Source organism: Pavona decussata, unplaced genomic scaffold, assembly GCF_977016875.1.
Source record: "Pavona decussata unplaced genomic scaffold, jaPavDecu1.1 SCAFFOLD_37, whole genome shotgun sequence".
NCBI classification, from domain to species: Eukaryota; Metazoa; Cnidaria; class Anthozoa; order Scleractinia; family Agariciidae; genus Pavona; species Pavona decussata.
In genome coordinates, this window is record NW_028145459.1 from 303,775 (window position 1) to 324,166 (window position 20,392).

Sequence of the window (20,392 nt, forward strand, 5' to 3'; positions counted from 1 at the left end):
ATGATATTTGGGATGAGGACTGAACGCTAGTTACCAGTCCTCCGTTAAAAGAATTTCTGTCCAACAACGAATTTAACAAGATGGCGTCGCTTGTGTCATAAAAGAAATAAGGTATGAATGAGCAATAAAGTCACCATGACGGATTCAATAGTCTTCAAAACAGCCTTGGAGGACCTTTGAAAAGCGTGAATCTTTGCAAGGGGATCCAGTTTGGAGAGATCTTGATAGCTAGCCGCGCGTCTTTCAGCGGTTCGGCGGTACTTTCAGCGGTGTGAAATTTAGTAAGCTTACGATCATCTGAAGAGAAAAGCGAGGTCAAAAGAGACGAGAAGGAGAACTTTTACTGGCTGTTGGCTGAGTGGATTGTAATGCGAGCTGTCACTGTCAACCCTCGACAGTGGTATTGTATTACGATTTTACGCGTGAGAAGTTTTGTAGGCGTCGAACAGCATTGAGATCGAGGGCGATTGGGATTAGAACAATGCAAATTATTGCATGACTCGAAACCACAAAGAGAGCCATTCTACTCGCACAGGAAAGTTTTGCCTAGACGGTTGTCAAAGGGTAGTATTTAAAATCTAATCACAGTAGAAACATCTGTTTTGTATCTAAACACGATGACAAACAATCGTAAAGGGATTGGCGTGGATTCCAGAGATAATACCGGCATCTGAAATGTTGTGAACAACACAAACGCGCGCGGAAAGGGATCGACACATTGTCTAGAAACAACGTTTTCTGAAGCTCCATTGATCTAAAAAGGATTTTAAGAAGTCAAAGCTACGAATTTATCGATGTTTTATCCTGGAGATTCACTGAAAACGCGATAACTAGTTGCAGCAATTTCTTCATCAGGAAATTGGGTGTTGAAGAGTTCAAGTATTTCTGCACTGCCATGGCTGCAGACGATTTTCGTTTCAGTATAGAGGGTTTACAGTATGAGAGACAGAAACTTTCAGCGCTGGTTTTTGACCCCCTACAAGAAATCAAAGATTTTGTTGCTCGGAATTTGAGGTCGGAAGAAGTAGCTCTCATAGTTGAATGTCTTCGTAATGCTATTCGAAGCGACACTTTGAGGACTGTGACCGATGGTGAAGCTTTAATTGCTGTTCTCAATCTGTATTATGGCAAAGATAATTTGCGAGTTTTGCAGCGGCTTTTAAAAAAGATCAACTGCTATGACCTTCTACAGATTTTGAATGGCTGGAACGTGAGGAATACTCCAGTGAATCCGCGAATTTTTCGAGGTACGTCATCAAATATTCCGTGTTTGTTTACATATGACCTGTAAGCATAATTTGTCGAGTGGTTTAAGTCTTAAGCTATGAAAAGAAATGTCTTCGAATAATTGTATCTTTTAGAATTGAAGCCCCTACTGCGTGACTCGAAAAAGGTTCTTGTTTTGGCGCGCATGCGAAACAAATTATGTGTGCAATTAGTGATCTCATTTAGTCCCGCAGGCGGTTTTGATGCGGTGCACTAGACACCATTTACTCCATGCAGTGAATGCTTTAATGGAGGCAATCCTGCTTTCGATAGTGAAGAAAAAAAGTGAATAATGTTGTGTGATTGTTAATGTGTCCCTGGGCAGTTAGTTTATCCAAGGGGAGAGATAATGACATAGCCACAATTGATTTCAGCACGATTTTTAGCAAAGAAATAATGAACGGGTTAATGGTGTTGGTGTTCGATGAATGAGTAATGTTGACATTTCTCCTAGCTGTAATCAAGTTTCATCTACGGTAATGTTATGATGATTAAATTTTACTGGGAGGTGTTTATATTGTAAGTAAAAAGTGTTATGAATACCCCTTTACACTGTTTTTCATTTCTTGTGAGAAACGAGGAGAATTTTGTTTAAGAATTTTGTTTCATTCACAGTGATGGGAAACCTTTGTGAATTATAATATATAAAAATAAATAAAAGAGGAACATTGTAGTTTTCCATTTCATTCCTTTCAAGTGAGCTTGTCTTGTGACTCCATCATGACACTGTTGCCTTGGTGACTCATCTTTTAATTGTAAATCCAGTAAATTTTGTTTTAGCGCTGACATGAAGCCTTTTTGGATGCCATATATATCTGATGTTTCTGCTTGGAAAAAAAACTTGTTATGCGATTGCAGCCGATGAAACTTGAATCTGCCACTAGTTTCCCAGAGAAACATTTTTGTAACAATTCTGCAAAACAGTGATTCAAAGACATTCCATTTCATAGCTATACCTAAAGTCCTCAAGCTTTTTATTCACATCAATTATTTTTTTCACTTTTTATCTCAGTTTTTATATTTTGTAGAGTATGATGCTTTTTAAAACATAAACATTTTTTCTTCTCATTTTTGATAGTTGATTTTAAAATTAACTCTGGCCTATTATATAGGTGTTAACAAGATGCCCCTAATGGCATTTTTGCGGGATGCTTAATGTGGCCTCATTTATTCCCATTGTGTGCTTCGCAGATTTTTAAAACTTTCCTAGCTAATTGAATAGTTTGAGTCATAAAGATAGCGTGATATTGTGTCCGTATTCCCTTGTGTTACGCTACTTATTGTTATACCGGAAATTGCATTACGAGAACATGGCCTGACTCACATTTTCTACTCTGATTATGTAATTTCTATAAAAGTGTAAGATTACAAATTGTTCTAGTTTCACCAAAAAAAAGAAAAAAAAAACAGAAAGAAAAATAGGCAAAAAGCTTTCCTAAATGAAAACATTTAGTAAAAGTTGACAATCAAACCTTTAATCTGTGTGTGAAGTGGATTTCCAGTAGCGTTTAAGCACCAATTTGACAGAGTGATGTGATGTGTGTTTTAGCTTATCAATGACTTTTCCTCCTCGCATTGTGGTTCTACAACTGTCAAACAAAGCAGGATTCCTTCGCCAGGAACACTCCAATTTCCACCGTTTTAAATGTCAAGTACTTCTTAGAAGTTATTCTTTTGATGTACCGCTTCAATTATGCAATAATAATATTAAATAACGTGCCAGATAATTGAACAATTTCTGCATCTATTTTCACAAATCATTTAATCAGTCCAAATTAGCCTGCGTAGCAAGCGTTTCCGTGCTGTTTCGGAGCAAAGAAAGACCGAGGAACGAGATTCTTGATTTTGGCCGCGCGAGAAATGAAACGAGAGCCAAAAAATGACCCCACTTACTCGCGCCATTTTTCACGCTGTCCTTGCTCGGAAACAGCACGGAAACGCTTGCTACGCAGGCTAGTCCAAATTAACGTTTGTACTTTGTACTCAAATGTCTTCTCAGCATTGTAAAATTAAAACAACCAGCTATCAATTGTATATTTGTAGATTCCTTGTACAAAGTGACTGTTTAAAACAGGTCATGGCAATAGAAACAGCTCGTTGGGACTACATGTACAGTGCTGTAGTTAAGAGTGACCATGATTGCTTAATAGAGGTCAAAATTATGTTAATTAAGGGAAGTGATTTTCGGGACTCTTACAACTGACTGGTTAATAGAGAGTAACCACTTGATATGATGCCTTTTAATACTGGTTCGACTGTGGCATACAATTTGCACTTCAACGCTTGATTTGCTTGGTCTTACTGTACATGTAATCCCTTTTTGGAGTGGAGCAATCTCGTACCCAGAGTCTTCAGGCTTTTTGGTCAGCGGGGCAACACCGGGAAGACTCTGGGGACATCGAAAAAATTCAATTTTTTTGATTGGCTGTTCCGTAACGGTTTCCATTGTTTTACCGCAGAAATCCTGCAGTAATAAAATTCGATGTCCCGAGAGTCTTCCCGGCATTGCCCCGCTGACCAAAAAGCCTGAAGACTCTGGGTACGAGATTGGGAGTGGAGGGATTGTGGACACATGTACATGTACATGTAGTAAGTTAACTTCAAAGAAATCAGCACACTCATGGTGTGGCGAGAGTGTTTACTAATCAAAAGGTTATGTAATCTCATAAGCACTAAAAATAATGTACAACTGTATCATCCTACAACTTTAAATCTCTCTTTTTAGAATGTGGATATTTTCCATTGTGGATAAGGATCAAGAATAATTTTACGTGGTTTTCTGGGAACAAACAGATGATCTTGCAAACCTTCAGAAGACTTTTCAGCATTCCAGAGATAAGTCCAGGGGACCCTGATTATGAAACTCTCATCTACATGGGAGTGTCATTTGGTGAGACGGATCTTCTCATTTATGTGTTGGCACCTTTGTGTACATGCAAGTACATTCGTACCTCTCTTGGAAGAAATGATGTTTGTCTTGCTTTTGAGCAAATGAACATAAGTGGCGTTTATTTTGCAAGGCACTCTGAAAGAAATGGCTTCAATGATGACTTGTCTGCCACAAGCTTTACCTCCATTAATGACTCAATTCAAGGTGATTACGATAAGCAAGGTGAAGCTCAACAGAAATTGTATGCCTCAAAATCAACCTTTGGGGTTAAGAACAATGACCTCTATAATGGAACACCTGAACCAGATCGCAAGTACTTTCATGGGGTGGACTCAATGCCATCAAGTCAGGGAGAGGAGAACAAGGATTTAAAAGTTGTTCGAGCCAGTTTTGGTTATATTGATGGCGCACCTTCTGTTTTAAATTCAAGTTCTCAAATTAAATCAGTTGAGCCTGTAAGAGTAGTTCGACCTAAAGTCATGTACCTTGACCATAGCAAGGTGCCATCCATGGACCAAGAAGACGTGCGCAAGAAAAGAACAGCTGTAGAATTGGACCAAAGCATTGTTAGAGAAAGCACTGTCATTGTAGAGCAAAGTCCGCAAAGCATGAACAAGATGTCATGGCTAGAGAGATCCAAGGCAGCCAATCCAGGTGAATGGCAACAGAATTCAAGAGGAGTGAATCATTTCCCTGAAAGTGAAGAAGAAGATCTAATTGTACCTGATGTAAAGCACGCCAGGAGGGATTACTGGGATTTGCCTGATAAGTTAACTGATTTGGCAAATGAAGATTATGGGAGAGGTGATGAGAATCGGAATTATAAAGTGGGACGGACAAACTATGGTAAGCACAGAGCACCAGTCTTTGACTTTTCTGAACAAGATTCAAATAAGAAGGCTGGAAAAGTGTTGTATCCTCCTAGCTCACCTAAATCTGACGCGAAAAAAATTTACACTTCAACCACAACACTTCAAGTCAATGTGGATAAGACAAGTACTACGTACAAAGGACAACCAGTGAATGGTGAAATGAACCAATCTAAGAGAGTGGTACCTTTGGATATGAGTGAAGCAGGTTTTGATGGTGAGGATGTGTCATTTAAGAAAAGCCGTGCCCCTTCCAAATATACAAAGAATGATGATTCCTCATGGTATAAGTATGAGGATGAAGACTACTATAAAGAAATGATCCCTGAACCAGAACCTGGATCCACACAGCAATGTTATCAAAATGAGGAGTTTTACCAGAGTGAAATGAATCCAGAGGAAGAAGCTATGACACCCCAAAATTATTATTCAAAACCCATGAATGGTTTGGTTCAGACCCCATTATATTCTCCACCTGATGAGTTCCGTGATGCATCTCCTTTAGGAGGCAAACTTGTGAAGGTGCAGACTAAATTCTTTGAAGCACCATTGCAACAGCCATCTTTACTGCATGTATCCGCTGATGATGTAAAGAGAACCCCACATGACTGGGATTTGGACAGGTCTCGTCAGATTCCCAGGCCAGTAGCTATGTCAGAAAATCCGGCTACACGCAACCAAGATAGAATACAGCCTGTATTTGTGCATCCAAGGCCATTCTTGATGAAGACAGAGAGCAAACTTGAATCAGAGTATGAAGACAGTGTGTTTACTGACACAGAAAGTCATGGTGGCACAGCTAGTTCAAGATTTGTGACAGGACCACCACCTTACCTGTCTCCCCCAAAGTACAATGGAACTGCAAATAGATCTACTGGAAAATTCTCTGATGATTCAATTAGTACAGGTAACACACTACATGTATGCTTTCAAAAATTGATAGAACCTAAAATTCTAAAATTTGCCCCCCCCCCCCCCCCCCCAAAAAAAAAAAACAAAAAAAACAAAAAACAACAACAACAACAACACTTCTCACCAGTTTTATTTGAGTGCATCTATCAAACTTTATAGGCCAGGTATTGAAATGGAGTTCAGATGAGACTCTGTGCATGTAACAAAACCACCATCTTCATGTACAGCTGTAATGTGAATTCTATCTCAGGCCAAGCCAGACAATGTTAGAGTGGTCATTTTTGTCAAAAGCTTCAATGTCACTATCTTATACAGTTGTAAGTTAGGGGACTTGGCTGAAAGGGAGGCTTATGCAACTTTGGCTCTCTTTCAGCATTTGGGCACTTTTAAAATAGGTGAAGACGCTCGTTAAAAACACTCTGCTGAAAGAAGGTGCTTATTGGAAGGAATGTGTCAAAGCAAATAATTTTGGTACAGTGTATGTCATATTATTAAAATCTGTATCATTGTATAATGCAATTCTAGGGATTTGATTGGCTTAGCGGCCATGGTATATGAGCCATTATACCATGCTCGAGGAATGGTGACCATTAAATTGTCTTCTGGTTGTTCTTTCAAAGTGAAATCAGCAAGATCTGGCAATAATTCTTCTTTGTTTTTAATAAAACAGTTATTCCACTTGCGCTTGTTGGGTTATAGCCAACTCGGCGCCATGCGCCTCGTTGGCTATCTATCATCTCATATCCAATGCGCGCTCGTGGAATAATTGTTAATTATTGAAGTACTATTGAGAGCATTAACTGCCTTACATAGAATTTTGGATTGCTTTTCACTTTTGCTCAGATTTTGCCAGCATGTGGCCTTCATTTATTATTCCCAAAATATTCAGTAGCCAAACAGTGCAGCTGTAGTGAGGCAATGGGTGCTAGAATAAATAAATTATAGCAGGTCTCTTTCTTCATTGCCTTGCAGGCACATGTAAGCTGCATACATATCATGTATGTCTTATTATTTTCTTGAACAAACTTTGCAGATACATTAGATCGTATGTACAAAAGCCATCTCCTGTCAGCTGTAAGTGTGAGCTCAATCTATAGAGAAGTAAGTACACCTCCTTATTTATCCCAGAGTTAATTTATTTTACTTGAGGTTACAGTAAAAGGGCTAATATTAGAACTAAAATCTCTTACTGCAGAAGGAGATGTTTCTGAGTCGTGATGAATTACAGATGAGCATTCGCGGAGCTGAAGACAAAGAGATTGAAAGACAAGTATGTGCTGACTTGATCTGTTATTTTTTTGTATTTATATATGGTAACATTGGCTGTTGTTATTGCATCAGAAGATTATTCCCCTGAAAAGGGACATACTTCTTTTTCAAATCTGTTGTTGTTTTAGTTAATGGTTAGCTTGGCTCACTCACTTTTTTATGCTTTTATGGCCCATGTGAATAATTATGTTCCAGCATATCATCTCCCATTTCACCTTTTTGAAAATATAAGGTGGCTCTTAACCCCTTCCCATGGAAGATGCTGATCACAGTTCCATTATAAAAAGTGGGGGTCACTAAGCTCGTTTTTGAGTTATAACTTAACTTACAGCTAAAATTAGGGTTGTGTTTAACAGGTTATAATATACTGTTGCTGTGGTAACCTGTTATGTTGAGAAAGTGAGCATGACTTGTTCACCAATGACGAGGCGTTTGTTTGAAGCAATTGTTCTGATACCTATTGTGTATTATCAACTTCTAAAGAGTGGTAGTATTGATCTGTCAAAGTATAAGTGCTGAAAAGTGCTGCAAACTGGTTCCAGGCACCTTAAACCTCAATGTACAGCTGTACATGTACATGATGTGTGAAACAGTGTAATAAAACAATGATTTTGGTCACTCAATCTTGATGAACATCAACTCAACAGATATATGCATTATACATTTACAACGTAATTTTCTGGAACACTCAGTATTGTTAATATTGTAATAAATGGCTGCAACTGGATGACAAAACTTGAAACCTTCTGTGTTGTTACAGATGGAGCTTTGTAAAGAACTCATGATTGCTGCCAAGGGAGGTGATGAGGAAGAGGTGAAAAGAACTATTGAAGAAGGAGTTGATGTTGACTACCAAAATGAGGTAATGATGCTTCTGTAATAGAAAGTAAATAATTATTATGGTAAAAGAAATTCTACAATGATGAGAAGTGTGTGGGAGAAATGTTTCTCTCTTTGTGGAGTATTTTGTTAACCCTTTAAAATATTCATTCTCAACACCTCAATGAATATACTCTTTATGGCACGTGAAATGATAGAGTAGTTGTAATCTTTTCTCTGTTATTTAGTGCTTCTAATCATATTTATATAATTATTTATTTGACTGTCTTTATACCGTAGTGTCTTGTATTGTTGTCACTGACCATCCTTGTAATTCAGCCTTTAGGCTGCAAGAGGGATATCAATAAACTATTATTATTATTATAGTACATTGTTTTGAAAAATGTTGTCAATTTTGAAAGTTATTTTTTGATGGGTTTTCCAGGAGTGTAGTCTTGTGCACCTTTCTTTGTTTTTGAACAGTTTATTCATATGTGCATGAGCTCTCTTCTCTCGCTGAGATGATTGATATTGAATCACCCTACAGTCTTGTCCATTTTGTAGCAGTGATGGCTGCCTATTATTGACACCTTTGTTAGTGTTCACACAGTTTTTAATACTGAATAATTATCAGTGAATTCATATTCAGTTAGCTTTTTAAATAACTTTACAGTTTGGCCAATCAGCTATGATGGTTGCCAGTTGGGAAGGACACCTAGGGATTGTTGAGACCTTGCTAAGTGCTGATGCAGATCCTAACCTCCAGGAAGGGGTAAGCCATTTTTCAAGCATTTTTTATACTGTTAAGGAGGCTTGCAATAGTTTTTCTTTCATTTGGGTGCATCCTTTCAAATCAGAATTTGTTGAGTCCTCAAATGTAATAAATTTCCCTCATACTACACCACCATTTAAAAATATGATTCGATTTTATATTTTGGTTGGTTTCCAAGCGACAGATGTTACCATAGCAATGGTAACACAAAGCCGTTCAGTTTAGATGTCGTCAATGGTCTCGAAATCTACTGTAGTGAGGCACTTTACAATGAAACTTTTAGGATATGAACTACTCCACCTAGACAACTTGTCAGTTTATCTGTCAGAGCATTTACAAGTAAATAAAAAATCAATTTTTATGGGCCGGTTTTAGTTATACTCGCATTTTTTGTTAAAATCGTACGAAAAATGAAACATATCACTTTCTCATTTCTGTCCAAAGGTCTTTAATCATGGCAAACATTCTGAACGTACATTGAGCTTCATAGGTGGCTGCGATTTTAAGATATTTGTGTTTTAAAATAGCTAAAATACCAGCACAAATTAGTCGGAAAGGTCTTAATTTGCGTAAAACAAGATATTTCAAAAACTTCCTTGTATATTTTTCTTTTAAACTGTGAGCCATTAGAAGAATAATTCTCTAAGATGTTCGTTCGTTGTAAAGTGTCTCGCTAGATTTTGAGATAATCGGCGTTATTGAAAATGAACGGCTTTGCATCATCGTTGCTATGGTAACAGCTATTGCTTGGAAACCAATGGAAAAAGAATAAATTTGATCATAGCTTGAAAAGGTACGTAAGGGAAATCAATGTGAAATTTTGACTTGAAAAGATCGACTCTGAGGCTGGAAAAACTGTTGTGGTCCCCCTTACCCTTGAAGGTTATACAAACTCTAACATGCAAACAGCTGGTACGGTGGTGAAGTCATTAACAATGCACATGCGTAAGCTGTGCTGTTCAAGACACCCACGTGTATTGTAAGTGGAATGCTTATAGTACAACTGGAAGGCAGTGTCAGTAGTGTTTATTGTTTCACCATATCCTCAAGATTGTTTGCTTTTAATGTATTTTTATTTTTTTGAATTTTGTAGTTTGGCAAGTCAGCACTGCATGAGGCTGCAATAAGAGGTCATCATACCATTGTTCATCGTCTGATCTCTGCTGGAGCTAAAATCAATCTAACTGATGAGGTTTGTATTTACACGACTTGTTTAGTTGTAACATTTAACATAGAATCTTTTGAGATATTAGACAAGGTTGTACAATATAACAATGAAAATTAGGATGTATAAAGTAACTTCCAAAACACTGTTTTCTTGGATGCCTGATGATATCACATCATGATTTCCAACAAATGGCAGCCGTTTTGATCTGTTATCTTGCATTTCTTATTTTTCCAATCGGAAAGACAGAATAACTTTGAAATGGTCTAACAATATAAATTGTTACCAACAACAACAGCAACAACAAAGAGACTTTATTAAGAAAATAACGACAAGGATTACACTAACCCACAAACAGCTGTTGCTATTCATATCCAGGGGCGGGTTAGTTACAGTAAATTGTTATGCTTCACACGTAAAGCAAAAAACAAAACGAAACAAAACAAAGCAAGACAAAAAATCACAAGTGTTCATGGAGCGCGAAACTTCACAAATAATGATGACTCATGCTTAAATAAATTACATACATAAATTCAAGGAAAACCCGCAAAATTGTGTGGCTTTTGCTTGGATATTGATGATGATGGATTCTCCTGTCGATACGACAGATGAGTAGGCAGACAAGTCATTAGACGAGGTGAGTCCTCATGTGGGAATGAAGAACAATTCGTGACGAACACGAGCGGCCAACAGATGCTGCATGAGGATGAGTCCACAGAAGCGGGGCGCTGTTTCCTCCTCTCTTTCTTTGCCAGGATCGCAGCTGCTCTCATAGATACAGTCGAACCTGTATATAACGGCCACCCTTGGGACTTGAGGAACTGGCCGCTTAATACAGGTGGCCGCTTAATACAGGGTCACTAAAAATACTCACTGGGCGTTGTCTAATGTCATTTTAATAGCGTATCATACAAAAACACTCCACGCAAGGTAACAATAGGAAAACCAACACTCGTTTAAGCGATCGATACTTTAAACAAAGTTCAATGCCAACTTGTAACTTACGGTATAATAAGCATAACATTGTGTAAAAGTACTATGCAATAAATTGTCCTCTACTCTTCTACGGTATACAGTGCTCTATTTCTATGACTTACAGTTCACAACAAAATATCTCATTCCGTCAGTTCATAGTTGTTAAGCTCAATGGTCAATGTCACATGGCTGAAGAACAAGTTGATTAAAGAGGAATTTCTTGCTAAAGAGTGAAGCATATTCAAATCAAACTTTTTTTTAGCGTTCGTGTTATGGTACTGTACTTCAGCACATTGCGGACATCTGAAAAGCGTGCACCATATTAAACGGCCGAGTATCAGCTTACAGTAGCTCTGTACATGCTATTTCTTTATAGTGATGCTGGATCGCATTTTAAACACAATAAAATACCGCATAAAATAACACATGGCTTAGCATCCATTCAAGGGTGGCCGCAATACGGGTAAAAATAACAAAGAAAGACAAACATAGGACTGCTACAGGGTGGCCGCGGCCGCTTAATAGAGGTGGCCGCCTAATACAGGTAACAAATACAGCGTTTGTATGAGCAAACAATCGGGACTTTGAAAACTGGCCGCTTAATAGAGGGTGGCCGCTCAATACAGGGCCGTTATATACAGGTTCGACTGTATTAAACATCCAAAGTCCGTGGGAACAGATTCTAACCACCCCCCCCCCCCCCCCACGGGATTGGCCAGCTTCAAAGCTGTCCTGAGCATCTCAGCCTGTAAAAAAATAGAAATAGAACATGTGCTCCTGCTTATAGAGGCCGGTTACCCTTCTGTTCAAAATCATGTGTATGATCATTTTATTTTCACATCCATAAGTCCAATTTTTAGCGTTTCTCCTTGTTGACAGGAACACAAGACACCACTCCACTGTGCAGCTATGAGAGGAAAGAGAAGAATAGTTGAAGTCTTGCTGCTGTTTGGCGCAGATGTGGCACTTCTCACAAAGGTAACTGTTTTGGATACCAGGCTTATGCCATCTTTCTCTCATTGGCGTTTCGTTAATATCAATTTTTCCTGATAGCTTATGTCAGTAGTTAATCGTCCTTTGCGTTTGAAGGACATAAGTTGGGTCAAACGCACTGGGATAATCTTGCCTCCAGCTCTATTATGCACTTCTCAATCAAGGAGTTGTCTTGTCAGACTGGTATCATTCCCTAACTCATTCAATAGTAGTCACTATGGCTTTCATTGGCTGGCTTCCTATGCCATAAGTCTGAAAAACCGTTCCAAAAATGCGTTGTTGCCATACTGACAACATGTCCCAGCAATGCCACCGTTTCCATCAGAGGAGACTAATCAGGGGAGTGGAGGGGTGCTTGTATAGTTCTACGGTGCATTTGTATCTATCTCTGTTGTGCCAGTGAATGCCAAGTATCGTTCTCAACCATCTGTTGTGGGAGCCTGAAAAACGTTTTTTTCCTGCACAATGTAGCCTCACACGCAGTCGTTTTTAGGGGACTCGTATTACCTCCGTTTGTGGGGAGGAGGTAATACGAGTCCTCTAAAAACGACTGCGTGGGAGGCTATGCACAATGGTGCTCCAGACTTCTGCACCATGTAACAAAGTTGTTATGACAACAGTCTGGTAGATTCTAATCTTGGTATTGAGCTTGATGGAGTTGTAACCTACTAAAGGCATCTGCACGTCCAGTGCGATTATCTAGGTGAGGGGTGAGCTGGCTATCATGTGCCATTTTGCTACCAAGGTAGACAAATTCTCTCCAAATTCTTGAAGAATGTAAACAGACCTTTGAGCGACGTTAATGAGAATGTCACAAAACCAAAGCAGTCAATGAGCATCACAATAGCTCTACACGTGCGTTATGAATTTTGTTACATTTATGTCCTGTCCCCTGCAAAACAAGAACGTGAAATAACCAAAACTCAAGTTTTATGGAGAACGTAAATCCACAAAACGGTGAATGTATAATTTTCTATCTGCTTGAACGCCGTTCTACCAATTCAGTTCCTGCATTGTTTGGGTACATAGTGCAAGATGTACTGACCGAAATAAACTCGAAAAAGTTCAATAACGTAATGTCACATTTTCAAGTGACGTTTTTGTTGGCGTTGCTGTCGTGGCTCTTAAGGTTCGTTATGTTACTGTCCATGTCATGCGGGCTATTGTAACCTTCCTTCAAGCAATGAACTGTTGTCCTCTCAGAGTCATCAGTGAGTCCTCTTATCTTCTCGACCCGTGACGTTGAGAATAAGGTTACGTCTAATTTTCTTACTTTCTTGCCATGTACATGTAATTTTTTCGCCACGCTTACAAACCAGCTTCATTTTTTTAATTATTTTGTGTGATTCTATTGTTCAGTATGGTGAATCCGCAGTTGAACTGGCCTATTCATACCACCATGATGATATTGTGGTTCTTTTAATGTCCTCCCGCGATAAGGTGAGTGCTGTTGTTGTGCACTGGGTTTTTAAAACTATTTGTCTGTGATACTATTTGTGTATGCAGTGAAAAGAGCATGATTTACTGTGGCTTGCTCATCAAAGTTTAGTTGTGTTACTGGTTTGATTGCTAATGGCTGTCATTTGTTATGTTTTGTAGAAAACTCGTAGAGAGATGGAAAGTCAAATAAGAAAGCAGAAGTTACGACAAATGAGCTCAGCAACGTCTTTACCAAATTTGTCCAAAGTAAGGATTTATTGTTAGTAGTTATTTTAGTCGTATTCTGTTATTGTTGTGTTTTGAAGGGTGGCTTTCATCCTATTTTAGTTTGTTTTCTTTAGTTTACCCGTTGGAATGCACGTGCCATTGTTTTGGTGGGGGTGGGGGAAAGGGAATTATACCAATTGTAAACTGCTAATGATAGGAAACAATTTCATAGTACTCCTTGTTCTAGTAGCGTTGCAAATATAAAAGAAAATGGAGTAAACTTTGAAAATGCCGCCTACTCTTTTCGAAATCCTCTTCCATCCTTTTTAATTTGTTGTTACATTTGTTATGAATAATGAACGGAGGGTGTCTTGATGCTATTTCTGTCTTTAAGATTAATTTTGGAGATGGGTTTTAGGTCCTTAATTTGAGGTAAACCCGCTTTCATCTCGCAAACTTTCTCAGACCATTAAAATGTTCCTTCTTATCTCGCAGGTGTCATCCATGAAAGACCTTTCCCGTTCGAGAAGCCGACCAGACTTGCGCAAAAAGAAATCCGTTTGCCCCATTCAATGAAAACAAGAGTGGCAACAAGCAGAGGTAGATAGAATAGATAGATTTTCTTCTTCAGAGAAATCCTTAGTTTTAGTTCAAGTGCTGTTGGAAGTTTCACTGCTAACTTGCAGTGGTAACGGACCATCACAAGATCAATCGCACAAAAATTAGTGAAATCCCGATCCACCCAATACGAGGGTTGTAATTATCTTGCAACCAGGTTGTGGTAATAAGAAACTACGATATTTTGAAACTGTGGCTGATGCCTGCAGTACAGCCGACATTTTGTGAATGAGCGAGTTGCAAACTTGGGTGTGTCTATCGGCTGGAGCCTTACTTACTCTCTCTTAAATGTAGATTATATCTTGTGAAATTATCCCACGATATTGGAATAGATGGTTACTTTGCACCACACGATTATTCATCGTTTTGTGTAAACTTTGCAACCGTCAAGTGAATGGCCTGAACGACATTCTTCTCCTGTATATTTATATATTTAATCTCTTATTTTTAAGGTAATTTTAATAGTAATAAGAATTATTATCAGTAGACAGCTGCCTGGAGGAACAGGATCCATCCGTTTGGTGAGGTTTGTAGGTTAAGGGAGACAACCTTGATGATACAAAAAATACACATTACCCCAAGTTATGGTTTCATTTCTTAAAGCCGAGGGTCCATGTTCCATACAACTGATCCCAAAAAACATGCAATTTGTGCTTTTTGTGCTTCTTTTTTTTTTCTGTCATTATTGTTGTAATTTTCCTCAATCTGACTTCACGCTTCCTATTAACATGTTTGATTTCATCAATGTACGGTACACATTGTGTAGTACAATTTAATACCGACTTATTTGGCTCCATTCATTATTTCTGTAGCTAAAGGTTTACTCGTTTATGGTTTATGCGAACTGCAGCTAAAAATGTAAGAAAAATTCCTTTGTGAAGGAGCTTCTCTAGTTACAAAGGAAATCCAAGTGAAGCGTTAACCAGGCACAGACCGTTGATTTTGTGTTTCTGTTATTGTTGTGTTTTGGTTTGCTAAGAGGAACAACGATATAAATGTTCGATATGCGTTATACTCGGCATTGTGGTCTCTTATTCTTGGCTTTGGGTGGATTTTAATACTTGTAAATAATGTACTTTTTCACAGGAGATAGCCACGCGTTTTTAAAACTTTATTGCCATTGTATAAGTATTGCAGAGATCAAATAGCAGATATTTTTATAGGTTTTTTCAGTGAAATATTTACAGTTACAAATACGGTTACCCGAATAGTAGTTTTTAATAGAAAATAAATTTACGATCTCTAGCAAGCTTTTCAAGTGTTAAAATATTATCTCGCTAAGGTGAAGCTGTATTAACATGAAATATAGAAGTTTAATAAAACAAGTTCAGTTAAATCTTGTCTTCATACAATATATGTTGTGGTTTTCTGTAGAGTGACGTCATTTTTAAGTTTATAGGTAAAAAATCTGCTGAAATTAAACTACTGTTAAGTGCTTTGTTTCGTACTGCCTTTACCACCAAGAGGAAGATATCAGTTGCTTTTCTCAGTGGAAGAACCAAAAACCATAATCAGTTTTCAGTGATTTGTCCAAGACATGACTAAAGAGAAGAACTTGAATCCATCCATGCGTCCGTCCGTCCTTCAGTCAGTCACTCAGTATCAATCAATCAATCAATCAATCAATCAATCAATCAATCAATCAATCAATCAATCAATCAATCAATCAATCAATCAATCAATCAATCAATCCATCAATCAATCAATCAACCAATCAATGAATCAATCAATCAATCAATCAATCAATCAATCCGTCAATCAAAATAAGTCCAATTTTAATTTTACAGCCCGTTATCATCCTGGCCATCTGTACCTAAATTCGTTATTTTAGCTTCAGACGACTAATTTATTTATTTTAAACAACACTGAATCATTGTTTGGTTTCCTTTTATTCGAAAGTTTTTTACCTTGTTTAAAATAAGGCTAAATTTAGGCGAGATACCACACCATTTCAATCCGATCGTGAATGGTTATTCCTTTACCGACAAGATGCTGTACGGTTACAATTATTTTGTACCTTTCGCTGAAAAGCCAGGAATTTCTCAAGCATGGTACTTTTTCAACTTCGTCTGAAAACTACTGAAGAATGTCGTTTGCTTTAGCCTCGTTGTAGGGCGAGAAGTGTAGGCACTGAAATTTATGAACACATCGGACCTTGTTTTTCAAAGAGAAGGGAATCAAAGCAGTAGATAATAAAAAAGTTTAATTCAGTTCCTATCCCCCTTTTTAATTAAAAAAAAAATATTGCGCTGGCTGGCTCGCTGATTGACTGACTGACTGACTGACTGGGTTGTTGATTCAGTGACTGACTGGCGGATTGGATAGCTGATTGACGAACTAACTGGCTGGTTGGCTGGCTGACAGACTGGCTGTTTGATGGTTGATTGACTGAAGTAAAATAAGGGGCATAAAAATATCCCACGAGTATACTACATTTATGAAGTCTGTAAAGCACGTTAAAAGATTCTTGAAATTCTTGATGTTTTGTAGAGTTGAAATGTCCAAACAGATGTAAATGTTTGTTTTAAATTGAAAAGATAAGAAAAAATATACATATACAACTTTTTTGGATTGGGGACAAATTATTTGATCATTCACAAAACCTGGCAGAAAGTGATAAGTGATAGGGCAGTAAGCTGTGTTAGCATATTTACATATGCATCATTATTCAGCTTATAGTGAGACACGAGCGACGGGCATTGTCGATAAGGTGTTATTTGTTGTTGAAGTTGATAAAACAGGTCGAAAAAAGCTGTAAGCTGAACGAAGAACACTTGAGCCAATACAAAGGGGATTTATTTGAACAAAACTCAGATGTTTCTTTCATACCAGTGTTTCAAACATGGCGTCCTTTATAGTTTGTGTCAATATTTGATGTTGATGATTGCAAAATTTGAATCATTGCCATTGTTTAAATCTTTTCCTTCGAAAAACGAATTCTGCTTTTATTCCGTGTCGGTTTTATCGTGAAAGTTTTCTAAATGATCTAGTAATATTTTAATTAGGTTTATCAAGATTTCTATACTATGTTAACTCGCTACTATACCCAATATACTTATTACGAACAAATGCGAAGAAGACATCGTGATAGGAGTCTTTAAAAGTACTTATATACTTGATTTAAAGTTAAATTTCGTGAAGATGTTAAACGTTTAAAAGATAATGAATAGGTTATCAATTGATAAGTATGTTCGTACTCATCGTGTGGCTAAGTTGGAGTTTGTGAATGAAATACAAACGGGTAATCATCAAAGAAACGCGACTTTGTGTTGTACGTGTATTGTATAATTATGTGGAAAGATAAGAATTCGTTACTTTAATACTCGTGAAAGATAACATACTGTGAAGACCGACTGAAGGCAGTGTGAAGACTGAATATTATGAAGCATTAGTTCCGCCAAAGCGGCAGAATTCCTAAAATGTTCACGTTTGTAGTATTTGTGTCGGTTTGTTTTTCATAGCTATAAAAATACACATGTGTAAGTCCACAAGGATTAATCCTTTGGCTTTGGTGTTTGTCCATTTTTTTGTGAACTTCTGCTAGGAAAATATAGACACACCTGGATGGTTTGTGTGCCGCAAAAACAGTCGATGTTTTATTTCCTCAGCATTTGTCAAACATGTTGTCGTATTCACCAGACTTGTCACCAACTGTGCTAACAAAAGCCTAGCTGTGTTTTTTGTCATTTCTGTTGTGTTTTTGTTCAGCCAAAGCCCTATTTACTGTCCTCTAACAAAACATAGGTGTCAAAACAATATCAAGAGTGAAACCTGTGAAAAAGTACAATGCTTTTTATTCTTCTCTGAATGTTCACAATTCCTTGTTTTCGAATTGTTTCTTTTTATTCATTCTCGTAGAACGCAAAATTGGTCTATTACTGTTGCTGATGTTCTTGATTTAACATAGATTCAGCTCGCACAACTTTTTGCGCGATGGCCTAGGGACCGTCTCAGAAACATTACCCGGCGGCCATGGACACATGTTTGCTAGTTTAGCTATATACGAGCATACCTTGCGGGAATAAGTTTTGCTTCTTGAAAGCCAGAAAACATTTTTGAATCGAGTCATAAACATTGCTGTCTTTAAGACGAACATCTTTCGTTCTTAAGTGTTTCCACAGCAATGTATTCTACTTGAGCCTTTACTGGAGTACCTACTCGGCGGTAAGCTGCTGGTATACTTGTCTGACGAGTGTTCACAGCTTACAGCAACCTTTTTAGTTCTGGTTAATTTTCACAAAGAGAGTACTTAACCTGAAGGTTAATGGCTCAAAACGTCGTTTCCTTCTCTTTTGTTGATCTGAAGCAACGTACCTCAATTTGGATCTGTACCATTGGTATACTTTCCTTTCTCTTTACTGTTTTGAACCTGTTTCGTGCTCTTGTAATTGTATTGAGATGTTTTCTATCTTACCCGGTACATCTGTCTGGGTGAAGTTGTAACATCCTGAACTTCCATGTAGTTCAGTCACTACTACACTGTGGAGCCGTAATTGGTTCTGGTCTCGTCTGTTTACAGCGGACTATGCCTTTACAGTTGCCTCATTGTATTTCAGCGAGTTTGTAATCATACTTCCTTGCAAAAACTGATTTCTCGAGGTTGTAAAGAGGACTGGGAAAAAAAATTCTCGAGCGTTTACTGTCAATTCCAAGAACCATTAAGTTTCGCTTCCGAATCAAATGAAGTTTAAGATATCCCGCAAGAGAACTGAACAAAGGGCGCCACATTCAAACGTAAAACGATAAGGAAATTTCCGGCGTTCTGTTCCAACCGGCAAAGAGGAGTATATCCACTTGAGTTCAAAGGAAATTTCCGGATTGTCTACCATTGATAAACAGCCCTTTCCATCTCGCCCAAGCATCAATTGATGAAAATGTTTCTGTATTTTAGGTGCAACTTGAGCTTTTTCACCCTTTCAAGCTTCCCTCCATTTACACACTTTTACTTTGGAGTATTACGATTCAAGTTTGTGAAAACTGTGTGGCAATACTTTCTTGTGACACTTCCTTGTATTTAAAACTAGTCAGTCTCTATACGAAGCACTATTTTCACCCTTTTACAGAGTACAAAAAGAAAAAAAGTGTTGTAAAGTAGCCACCGTGATAATGAAAGCTCATTAGTTCGTGGCTTAAACATTCTGAGAAGAAGGAATATTAATGACTAGGAAGTCTGACTTTTTCACTGAAAACTACTGAGTTAGAATGGTGTTTATTTAATATGTTGTAATTTCGATATATTTCTAATTTGGTTCAAATCCTAAAGTATGAGCTTCATCTGTATTGAGCTGTACTCTTTTGTTGCGTTCCTCTTTTCTCAATAATTTGAACATGTTTCTCTTGGATGTGGGTTCTTGAGGGTATGGCCTAACACGAGTTTGTACGTGCTAGAATCGCTGTGACCTAGCCCCCTTAAGCCGGATGAGCTCGCGTTAAGGTTAATTTAGGAAAATGTTTGTAGTTATTGTTGCGTATTAATGTTATAACGCAAAGAAAGGGATTTTGAGTTCTTGTCGTGATTATCTGTAATTAAGCTCCTCGTTGTCGCAGCGGAGATTTGTAAGTCAAAAGCTTACTACTTAGTTTTGTAACTGGATACTTATACCATCTGTATGTTTGTTCTTTTACATCCTTTGAACGTAGAAAATTAGTATTCATAGTAAACAGATTCGCTCAATTTAATTTACTTTTAATTTCCAATTCAATATCTGGCTGAAACAGAAAGGTATCTTTTGCCTGTTACTGTTTCTTCCTTATCGCCGATCATGCAGTAAGATGCTAAATGTTTCTATTTTTTACTAAGGCTATTTGGCATCTTGTTTTCTACCGGTTTCTGTTCACAGAGTGATAATCATCGTTTTGGTTAGACAAGATGGCAACCCACAAGTACTCACAGACGGAAATATGTCTTCTATCCAGCTACCGGAATCTGATAAAAATAAGCTAGAATGATGTTAGCAATACCAATTGTTCCAACGTTGTGAAATCTACTTACTACTTTGTGTTCCCTCAGTACAAATACACGAAACTACTTAGTATAAATTCTTAAGAATAATAAAAAAAAAAAAGAAAGAAAGAGAGAAAGAAAGAAAACAGGAGACTTGGTTTAGCTGGAGATTTTCCTACGCCATACCAGCAAAATCAACATGTTACAAGGAAACGGTCTTAGTACGAAAGCACCATCACATGATTCAAACAAT

General features: G+C 37.7%; 1 protein-coding gene across 3 annotated transcripts in view; it reads left to right on the forward strand.

The window, feature by feature from the left end:
* The first annotated feature begins 73 nt into the window (after positions 1 to 73).
* The window catches only part of LOC146483871 (uncharacterized), a 90,764-nt gene continuing 70,445 nt past the window's right edge, over positions 74 to 20,392 (forward strand). For 2 of the 3 annotated variants that reach the window (XM_085105184.1, XM_085105182.1), the window contains exons 1-11: positions 74 to 1,247; positions 3,992 to 5,932; positions 6,971 to 7,038; positions 7,133 to 7,207; positions 7,967 to 8,068; positions 8,699 to 8,797; positions 9,891 to 9,989; positions 11,817 to 11,915; positions 13,290 to 13,370; positions 13,530 to 13,616; positions 14,073 to 14,177. In XM_085105184.1, coding sequence (XP_084961310.1) covers positions 896 to 1,247; positions 3,992 to 5,932; positions 6,971 to 7,038; positions 7,133 to 7,207; positions 7,967 to 8,068; positions 8,699 to 8,797; positions 9,891 to 9,989; positions 11,817 to 11,915; positions 13,290 to 13,370; positions 13,530 to 13,616; positions 14,073 to 14,153 — 3,084 coding nt within the window. In that variant the 5' untranslated portion in view covers positions 74 to 895 and the 3' untranslated portion in view covers positions 14,154 to 14,177. Of the gene's footprint in view, positions 1,248 to 3,991; positions 5,933 to 6,970; positions 7,039 to 7,132; positions 7,208 to 7,966; positions 8,069 to 8,698; positions 8,798 to 9,890; positions 9,990 to 11,816; positions 11,916 to 13,289; positions 13,371 to 13,529; positions 13,617 to 14,072; positions 14,178 to 20,392 lie in introns of those variants that run through there. The other variant, XM_085105185.1, reaches the window with a different exon arrangement.